A 10,343-nucleotide genomic window follows, 5' to 3' on the forward strand; every position below is an offset into this window, starting at 1 on the left:
TTTACTGAGAAGATATAACATAGGCCTAGTTAATGTACTCAGTTATTAAGAAACAATGAGAAACTGTAAAACAGCAAGCAAATGCCTTTAGTTGGAAATAAAAACAAAATGCTGAAAGCTGCACTGGTTTGATTCACTGTGTAAGTATATTGCGCATATGTTTGAATACCTTTTCCGACAGCACTTAAACACAGCATATTCGCCATATAACAAAAAAAACAACTTGTGATTTTAAACGCGGCGAAAGAAGACCGAGTTGTTTTGGCTAATCTAACTAGGCTAAACCTACAGGTAAGGAAAACATGGAAACAAACTAATCTGTCACTACATTTGAGCTAACGTTGTGAAAAAATATTGCTGGTTTGTGAAAGGTCAAGAGAGGGTCGAAATAAACTTTATTTTACGGCTAGCTGCTAACAGGCAGTTAGCTGTTAGCTAAGGCCCTGTTGGCTAACAGCCAAATTCAGCGCTAACTTAACGTCCGCGAACGGACACCGCCCATTGTCCCCATGGTGATCGCACGGAGGCCGGTAAGTTAATGGATGTCAAGATTTCACGGATCGCAGTGCAGACGCCATTTTGATGTCAACGTTAAACCGAAAATAGAGGTACTGAATTTTGTCATATTGTTTTAGACACACTTAATCTCGCTTCTCTCGATAGATGATGCCTACATTTATGAGTTGTTGATAATGTTGGTTTGAGATTGAGACAGCAAATCTATTCGACGTGTAGTCTCGTCACTGATTACTTGTTAAATACATTTGAAGTAAATATGAATGTTTGTTCACATTTGACAACTTCTTTTGGGGAGAGAATAACTGAATGGGGAAGCCCAAACTCTCAAGTCTATCCTCCAAAATGACGTGGTTTAATAATTAGTTTTTAATCTTACTGCTGAAACACATTTTTCAGCATCGGGTTTGGCCACCACAGCTTGTATTGTGTCGTGGATGCTGCATGCGTGTCTCTTTCTACATGGCCTTCACGTTCAGCTCTGGTTTTTATGTTCTGAACTCTGCAAACTGTACAGCCTCATGACAAACACACACTTTGCCTTTTATATGAACCAAGTCAGTTAGTTCAGATGTTTCTGATGTACTGCATTTCTTCCCCTGCCGATTTTTACTTCTGTGTTGTGTCTGTTTCAGTGAGTATTTACCAGGATGGCGGACAGTGAGTCTGTTAAGAAAATGTTGAGGTCTGTTCTCCAGTCCAGCAAGGCCGGCGTGTCTGTGAGCAGCCTGCAGTCAGAGTACCGGTCACTGTGCGGAGAGAGCATCCCGCTCAAGAAGCTGGGCTACTCCAGACTGGAGGACTACCTCCAGAGCATCCCCTCTGTAGTCCGCCTGGAGTACCACAGCGGTGAGGTGAGTGCTTTTTTTTTTTTTTTTTTTTTTTTTTTAAGTAATTCATCAAGACTTTTGGCCATGGGCTCATTGTGCCACTGCCTTGGGTCAGATAGCATCACAGGACTGAGAAACTCATAAAAAAGACTATTACTAAATCTGCGTTGTAGCTGAGATGCTTTGCGACAGTGTGCCAAGAGACAGCCCACATTGCTGAGCTGGTGGCCAAGCAGAAGAGCTCCAAGAAGTCTGGTTGCTCCCAAGTCATCAACTGCAGGATGAGGTTCAAAGTCTCCAAGCCTCACATGCTCAGTGGTAAGAGACACTTGTTACTTGGGACACTCAGGTTTGTTAATTGCACCAGGCCACTGTCTCTGCAAGGCCTTCATATTCAACACATTTTAAACCCCTGTCCATGTATCTCACCTCCTTTTTTTCACTGACCTATTATCCCCCTTCTCCATGCTTTTAGTGAGGCCAAGGTCCTCTCTCCGCCAACCGTCAGCTGGTGGTGATTCTAACTGGCTTTCAAACCGTACAAAGTCCCATGGCGGCCACAGAGGCTTCAGCGCCTCAGGAGACTACAGGTGAACAATACCTGCATCACAGTCTTCATCAAGAGATTACGCACACTTAGTCTTTTTTTATTCAGTTGTCAGGAAACCCAAGTGGTGTTTGTGTAATGCTATGAAGAGTCTAATAGAAGTTATTCCTCTATCTCTGCTTTGTTTTAAGTGAGTTTTAAAAGCAACAATCGACCAACGTTTTTGATTGTGTTCTCCCCAAACATCAGGCAGTTGGATCAGAGGTTAAGATCCATCACCCCTGTTGAACGCAGACCGCCGGCTCCTCCACCACCTGTAGAACACTGTGCTGTGCTTAACAGGTGAACGTACACATGCAGACAAAGAATGTGCAGCTAAACCTGGTTCTTCTACAGTATTATGTTCAGGAAGTTATGTATTTCGACTGTATGAATCATAACTATATGCATAAAATTGTTCGAGTACTAATGCCACTTTCTAGTAGTACTTAATGTTAAAATATTGCTAATTTATTTTAATGTATTAGCAGTGACAGGATGATATTTTGGAATATGGGGTTTTGATACAAGTATATGATATATAACCAGCCCAAAATGTTGAGAAATTTTAGAATGGACCACAAACCAAACCACCAACCTGCAGTAGCTCATTGTTGTATTGAGAACTGCAGCAGGATGTTTGAATAACAGCTTGTTGATGTGAGAAGCACATTATGCTTGAAGTACTGCCATGTTGCCAACAGGGAGGAGAAGAGCTTTGCAAAGCAGCAGCAGCCTAAAGGTATGTGGGCCCCTCTTGGTGTGTATCCTCATCAATTTCATAACAGAAAATCACGGTTCTAATAATTAGATCATTCATTTATTTATGGGGGGGGGGTCACATTACTGGAATGTATTCTGAATGTCATATTTGTGTTTTTCACCCTTTTGAGACTTTCTTTGGTCCATCAGCCACAACAGGCCGGGAGTTAACAAGTCTGTTAACAGTGCTGGGCAGTAGCATTAGTACTTTAACTACATTTCTCAGTGCACGGTGAACATGGTGGTCGCAGGGCTTTTGGGTAGTGTAGCTCTTTTACTGATCAAGTACTGCACTGATGTGCACACAAGGGTTGATGCCTACAACATCTCTGCTTCAGGGGAATACAGACACGCATGCTTTAATGTAGTTGATGGAACTATGGCAGAGGGTGAGAATGGAGAGTAATTGATCCTGAGAGAGTCAGAAGTTTTATTCTTTGTCTACGGTGGTTTGGCAAGTAGTGGCAAATGTGTCCGTGTCTTAAATGAATAGCTTTGATAGAGTAAACTACTCTTGCCATGTTGCTGTAGCTCTGCTTGCAACATTTCTCTGGGGGTAGCCTCAGAGTAGTAAAGCTTCATTTAATGTAGAGTAACTGGTGTTTTAGCTCACTACACTTTAAGGTAGCTTAAACACTGTCTGTTAATATTGTGGCAAGACAGAGTCCCAGTCCAATATTTTCCTTACATAGCGCAACTCAGTGTGTTGTGCTTTTTATAGCTGATAATAACGATCCAGCAGATCAGCTTAGATGTTATATTGTCCCATCACTGTCCAAAGAGGTTTCCAAAGGGGAGTACATGCAGACCTGTGTATCAACATTGGACAACTTTGGCAAAACAAAAATCAGTTCACTTCAATCATCACTTGTTCACACTCTTCCTTTGCACAATTTTTCTCAGAGAAACCTCCGGAACAAGTTGTCCGACCCAACCATTCCCAGGTACAGAAACCTTTGTCTGTTTGCTGTGTGTCATTTCCATTGCCACACCCCAATCAGTGATGTCATAGCAGTCATTTTTCATCATGTCTTTGAAGGAATTTATGTCGTACTCTCTGTGTTTTTGTTATATATTTGAATTGTGACTTTAGATAAGAAAAATCTGACCTCAGTTTTAATCATGTGGAATCGTCCCATGCAGTCTTCTGGGTATAGCGTGGAGCTGGAGCAGAACAGATTATCTCAGCTCCTCGGGAAATACTGCAGTGGACTGTGGATGTCGAAACTATCGGAGGTCTACAGTGACATGTTCAAACAGCCGCTTCACCCTCAGGTGCTCATAGATCTGGAAAAGTGGTCACACATCTGTATGGTGAGTCAGTCACTTATATTTGTACATGTACAAAAAATAATACCCTTCAAAAAAAAGTAGGTATTATGAAGCCTTATTAGTGTAATGTTTCCATCTGACTTGGGGGGAGAAATAATCTGATATTTTTTATATATACACAAGACTGCAAAAAGGTTTTTGTTTGGTTTTAAGGAGCAAAAATGTTTTACAAATGCAGAAGTACAAGGTTTCTTGTTTCTCAATACCTGTACCCACACTTGGCCTTCACAGGTGGATAAACTTTCCAGCACCCACCAGGTTGGCTCCCTCATCTACCCTCCTCTGCCTCCTACGCCTTTCACTGCCCGTCCAGCGTCACCCACCAGTTCAAGCACCATCACACCCATTTCTTCCTGTCCTTCAACACCTGAACAACCTTACACCCCCGTCTCTCCTTCCCCCGTTCCCAAACCTAGGGTTTCCCCCCAAAACCCTTTGGCTCGGCCCACCTTCATTTTTCCTCCACAGGCTGTTGCTGCCTCTTCAGGCAAGCCGTGGTCTCCAGTCACGCTGCGTAGCCTTGACCGCAGCCCTGCTGTTGCTCCCTTGCCGCCCCCATGTGGCAATCTTGCAGTCTATGCCAATGATGGATGTAAAGATAACAACTTGCCCAAAACTACCCTCAGCCACAAAAAAACCACTCCACTCTTAGCCCCCACCTGGAAGTGCCCTCCATCAACCAACCCTCCTCCCCTGACTTCCTCCCTCCATGCTGACCCTGACTTTTTCGCCCCTTTGAAGGTTGCCTTGTCCTCCAATGCTGCCCCTTGTCCTCCCTTGAAAGCCCCTGCTGCCGTTGTGTCGGCTGAGGTGCGTCAGAGAATAAAGGAGCTTCTCTCCAAGTACAGTCAGGGTCTGTGGGCCCATGCTTTGCCCAAACTCTTTATTGACACATACAAGATGCCATTCCCCGAACATATTCTGGACAACTTATCTTTTTTGCTGGATATATGCACTGTGGAGTACCCTGTGCCACACAACAAAAAGAAGGTAAGAAACGGATGTCATCTTTAATTCCTCAGGGACATTCTTCCTGCTTACCTCTTAAAATAATTGTATTTATCAACGTGCCATTGATGCACTTCTCTGCCGTCAGGCCATTCTGTATTACATGAGTGGAACAGACATGGAAACCATGGACGGCCCAGAAAGCCGGCAGTGTAGAAGCCACCCCCTTCCCTCTGATGTGGAGGTGCTTGGCCCTATGTTGCCTCCTTCTCTGGTTCCTCCCTCAGAGCAGTACCCCTCTGTGCTGATTGCTGATGTAAAGAGCAGCGATGCTGTCACTATAAGGTGGGGCACACATTATTCTTAAAGCCTTGCAAAGTATTAATAGATATATCATTAAATATGAACATCCCCTCATGTTTGCCGTGTTTATTTTGTCAATGCACATCCAGGTTACTGTTTTTGAAGATTATCATGTGCAGTTTGAAAAGAACCAAAAAGCCTTTGTCTCCATGTTCAGGTATGTAGGTGAGAACTACTCCAATGCCCAGGAGACCATGGAGGACACCATGCACTGCTACTATAGCCAAAGCTCCACCCACTGTCCTTTGTCTGACCCTGTTGTTGGTCAGCTGGTAGCAGTCAGGGGAGAGGATGGAGAGGAGCTGACCAGAGCTCAGGTCATAGAGGTGACGGCCCCTAGCAAGGTCAAGGTAACTCCTTTAATTAGTTTGTTGTTCGTTGTCAAGTTGTTTTTACTTAAAGATATAGTTTTATGTCAGTCATAATCAACCTTTAATTTCAGTCACAATAAATCAGAATCCCTGGAAGATTTCAAGGGATGTAAATGCCTTTTCAGCATTTCATGATGCATTTAGTTCGTAAATGTAGACTTTTGAGGATTTACCCCCTGAGCTGGGACACAGCTTATGGTGATTTTCACTTTGTCAGATGAAGATATTTGGTAGCGGCAGAATGGTCAGTGTTTCTGCAGCAAAAGAGCTTTTGTCTGTCTGTTTGCCAGGTATACTATGTAGACTACGGCCTCACTGTGGAAACCAGTGGGACCAATCTGCTGGTCCTGCACCAGGACTTCCTCTCTTTGCCATTCCAGGCTACAAATGTTACACTTGCAGGTACCTAAAAGATTTGGAAATGACTTCAGGGTTTGTTCTAATGTATGATGTGAAAGTTGTCTCAACTGGACGAAGTGTTTACGTCAGCCAGTTGATATTTAACACACAATAGGTCAGGGGTCACTAATAGCCCATACTCTCTTTTCCCCTCTCCCAGGCCTAGAGGCATTCAGCTCCCATCCACTGGTGCTGTCCTCCCTGGACAAGTTGGCAGTGGGAAAGATCCTGCTGATGGAGACAGTAGAGCCGTGTCAACAGAACGAGACACCCATGGCAGTGCTGTACGACACTTCGCAGGACAATGACGTCAACATCAATTCCACCTGCCTGAAGGCTCTGCAGGACAAGACCGTGAACAACCCTCTGACTGTAAGGATGATGGTGCCAACTACATGTACAGTGTGATGCAAAGGGCCTGTAGGGAGGGTTCTCATATTTTCAGTTTGGTTCAGCTCTGCTAGTGAGCGGTGCTGTTGTTCTGTTCTCATGCTAGTCTGTCTTCTCCAACAGTGCCCAGTCATGTCTGACAGTACTCAAGGATTTACAGGGTGATATCAGTCCCCCCCCTGCAGTATCTAACAATCTTTCTGTTGCCTGTAGGTGAATGCGACCTATCAGGATGTGTGTGTCACAAATGTGTGTGCAGATGGTATCATTTACTGCCAGCTGCCCTCCAGAGGAACTGCAAGACTCAGGAAGTTACTGAAGGAAACAAAGGCCATCTTCTCCTCCCAGGTAGACGAGACTTCAGAGTTCATGAAAACCGCCATTTGTCTTGGCACCTATCAGTGTTGTGGAACAACAAACACCAGCAAATATTCTAGATATGCTGTGTTTGATTTCATGCACAACTGTATTTTTTCTCTATGAAAAGGCAGAAGATCTTTCTTATTCTGTCTTTTTAATTTATAATTGTTCCCTCCAGGTGACATCTGAGTCCCTGGTGTCCAGACCCTTCATTGGCAAGTTCTGTCTAGCCCGCTACAAAGGAAAGTGGTCCAGAGCGGAGGTGAGATCAGAATCATTAAAATGTATTGCCTTAAAGCCTTTAAATTAATCATCATTATCATTTAAAGTTTTGGGATATTGTATTGTTGACCAGATCGTTCCAGATAATATTTCTGTGGAACCCACTCACGTGTTGTTGCTCTTGTTTTGAGATCACCAACATGTACGGCAACAGAGTGATGGAGATCGTCTTCATTGACTTGGGTGTCCCGGCAACTGTAGAAGTCACTGATCTCCGAGAGTTCCCCCCAGTTTTCCTCAAAGACTTGACCATCATCCCACCACAGGTCAGTTGTTTCTGTGTGTGTCTATTGTGGGAGTAGACACATCTTCATCCAGTCCAGTGGTTGGAGGAGCATATTTTCTTCTGTTCATTGCTTTTGTGTATGCTGCCTTTTTCCAAAAATACGCACTGTTTTTGATTTGTGGACAAGAAAGGCAGACAGACTGTCAGTGTGCTTGCAGTGATGTTATTGAACCTGAATCATTTTTTGACATTCAGCAGTGATGAAATGACTCTGAATGACTTCAGGGGACACTGTAAAACTGAGAGTAGGTGCAGATTGATTGTGAATGCATCGCATGTGAATTGCTGTTTCGTTTAAAGTGTGTAACAGTAATGGTTATGGTTCAGGTACGTCTCCAGGAAATACATTTAAGTCTTTAATGTCCCCAAAAGTGATGAAAACCTAACGTGTGTGTGTTGCATTGCTCTCTTCAGGCCGTCAAATGTCGCCTGGCTGACCTCGCAGTTCCAGAGGGAGGCTGGAGCCCAAAGGCTGTTCGGTGGCTGAAGGATGCTGTCCTAGGCTCCGAAGACTGTAGAATGAAGGTAACATACTGTAGCATCTGCAACATCCAGTTAACACATACCTCAAGTAAACGTATAGTTGCATGACAAACATGCAATAGCTATACTATACACGTGTACTCCTGCCTGTTAAGGCAAATATCTGTTTTCTCTATTTTCTCTCTCCTCCCCTCAGATCTTGAAATTAGACCAGCACAAAGGGGACTTGCTGGTCTATATGTATCTCTTCGTTGGCAGTGACAGTCAGGAGTTGGAAAAGAGTGTCAACCGTCAGCTGGCCCAGTCAGAGCTGTGGCACAAAGTCACACAGAATAACAATACAGTCACCAGCTATAACAGCAATGTGGATACAGGTAACAGCACAAGACATCGAACACAAAGTGCATTCTGGGTCAGGGACAAGTGACCAGCAACATGTATGCATGGACAGGTCTGGTCCAACCTTTTTGAAAGTCAAGGTGTCAGGACAGGATGATCTTTTTTGTTCTCATGGATTTGTATTGAAGCACTGTGACTTTGAAATACAGGTGAGGTTAATTTTCGGGTGTTTTTTCCAAATTTCTAGGTCTTGGTGCTCTGGTGAAGTTGACTCTGGACAGCCCTGTCTCAAACTCCATCATCAAGGGCTCAACACGACCTCACAGAACAGAGGACTCATCTTTTCCAGATACAGCCACCGAAACTGGGATGCAACCACTTGCAATGCCTCCCCTGCTGGAACTCCCTCAGGTGTGTTGAGATGGACAGTCTGTCTTTTCTATTCAAGAAAAAGAGGGCTTAATGGTCTGTGGATCAAATCTAAATCAAAACTTTGCAGTCAGCATCTACAGACTCTAAACTGACACTTCACTTTTTGTAGCAGTAAGCAGTGTTTACGGTGAAATAAGCCTTGACACAGTTCATTGAATCTCATTAAACCATAGCAGTATCTGCTCACTTTTTGATATGTCTGATGACCGTAGAACAACTGTAAAAAAGAATGCCTTCATCTTCAAAGTCTGACGTGCAATTCATTCTTCTCCTTTTCTTCTTGCAGCCTGGCCAGAATATGGATGTGTTTGTGCCGGTGGCCTATCACCCTGGTTACTTCGTGCTGCAGAAGTGGCAGGATCTGCATAAGCTGGTGGTGCTGATGGGAGAGATGGTTCTCTATTATAACCGGACGTGGAAGATCAACACAGCTACACACATCCAGAAAGGAGAGGTCTACGCTGCCAAAATAGACAAGAAGTACGTGATTATTGTGTTTTACACCTGATGCAAACCTGACATATACCAGGGAGAGAGGTGTGTGTGTGTGTGTGTGTGTGTGTGTGTGTGTGTGTGTGTGTGTATAACATGAATGCATTATCATGATTACTGCCCTTTACTGGTTGTGTGTATCTTTGAGATTGTGGGAGCTCAGCTGTCTATTCTGTGCTGCTGTGAGGAAGTGATGAATGATATTTAAAACCAAAGAGGTTGTTATTGTGTGATGGATGAAGACTGAACTGATGCCTGCTTCACCTAGTTGGCACCGCGTGCAGGTGAAGGGGATTCTGGCCAACGGATTGGTTTCCGTCTACGAGTTGGACCACGGAAAACACGAGCTGGTCCTCAGTACTCTGCTCCGGCCTCTGATAGAGGAATTCAGACATTTGCCCTTTCAGGCCATCACTGCACAGCTGGCAGGTGAGTTAAATCAGAATTGTTATTGTTGTCCAACCTAGTTGTAACAGTGCATCTGTCTGTAAAGCAACTGATGGCCATTTTCATCAGTTATCCACCTTGATAACACAGAGTGGAGCAGCTTTGGATGATTGTGATAGCTGACCCCCTCCTGTTCGCTCACAGGTGTGACGCAGCACCAGTGGTCAGAGGAGGCCTGCATGTTATTCAGGAACCACGTGGAGGATCGGGCGCTGGTTGCCCTGGTAGACAGTGTGCAGGAGGTGTCGGAGGTAACAGATGAGCTGTGGGAGCGCAAGCTGACAGTTTACCTGGTGGACACTGCACTGGAGGACAGAGACCTTTGGATTCACAGAATCATGGTCAACATCGGCAGTGAGCTGTCCACAGCAGCCTAGGATGTCCTCTCAGGTACGTTGGGAAGTAAACCAGCAAGATGACTCCGAGCAGGTGTCGATCTACCAGCTGTTCGTCTGCTTCTTTTCATTTTCTAAAAACAGTGAAAGCGCTCAGTGAACTCTGGAAACCTGAGGTCACTTTCTCTGCCCTTGGTTCATTTTCAGCAATCTGGATCTTTGTCACAATCAAAGACTTTAAAGAAGCCCATTTCATTTTGAGGCCACAAACTAAGGCCATTTCAATTTGAGTCTAAAAAATGTTTTTTTTTTTTGAGAAGTTTATTTTGTCTGAGATTAAAGACTTGAAAACTAATTCATTAATTAGGACATCTGGAAGTCGTTACACCC

At 44.2% G+C, this 10,343-nt stretch overlaps 1 protein-coding gene across 1 annotated transcript; it reads left to right on the forward strand.

The window, feature by feature from the left end:
- The first annotated feature begins 1,160 nt into the window (after positions 1–1,160).
- Positions 1,161–9,995, forward strand: tdrd7a (tudor domain containing 7 a). The gene is made up of 21 exons (XM_076729038.1): positions 1,161–1,370; positions 1,520–1,664; positions 1,822–1,936; positions 2,143–2,235; positions 2,637–2,674; positions 3,598–3,638; positions 3,838–4,008; positions 4,258–5,016; positions 5,123–5,319; positions 5,495–5,687; positions 5,999–6,110; positions 6,268–6,479; positions 6,711–6,845; positions 7,036–7,119; positions 7,271–7,405; positions 7,840–7,950; positions 8,105–8,282; positions 8,495–8,658; positions 8,966–9,159; positions 9,440–9,600; positions 9,763–9,995. The coding sequence occupies exons 1-21, from the start codon at positions 1,167–1,169 to the stop codon at positions 9,993–9,995; spliced, it is 3,675 nt and encodes a 1,224-aa protein (XP_076585153.1). The 5' UTR covers positions 1,161–1,166.
- Positions 9,996–10,343: the final 348 nt, after the last annotated feature.

The sequence above is a fragment of the Chaetodon auriga genome, chromosome 4 (assembly GCF_051107435.1).
Source record: "Chaetodon auriga isolate fChaAug3 chromosome 4, fChaAug3.hap1, whole genome shotgun sequence".
Lineage (NCBI taxonomy): Eukaryota > Metazoa > Chordata > Actinopteri > Chaetodontiformes > Chaetodontidae > Chaetodon > Chaetodon auriga.

Coding starts and splice junctions, on each gene's coding strand:
- tdrd7a (XM_076729038.1), top strand. CDS start 1,167: ATGGCGGACAGTGAGTCTGTTAAGAAAATGTTGAGGTCTGTTCTCCAG. Junction 2,236..2,636: donor CACTGTGCTGTGCTTAACAG/GTGAACGTACAC, acceptor TGTTGCCAACAG/GGAGGAGAAGAGCTTTGCAA. Junction 9,601..9,762: donor CATCACTGCACAGCTGGCAG/GTGAGTTAAATC, acceptor GTTCGCTCACAG/GTGTGACGCAGCACCAGTGG.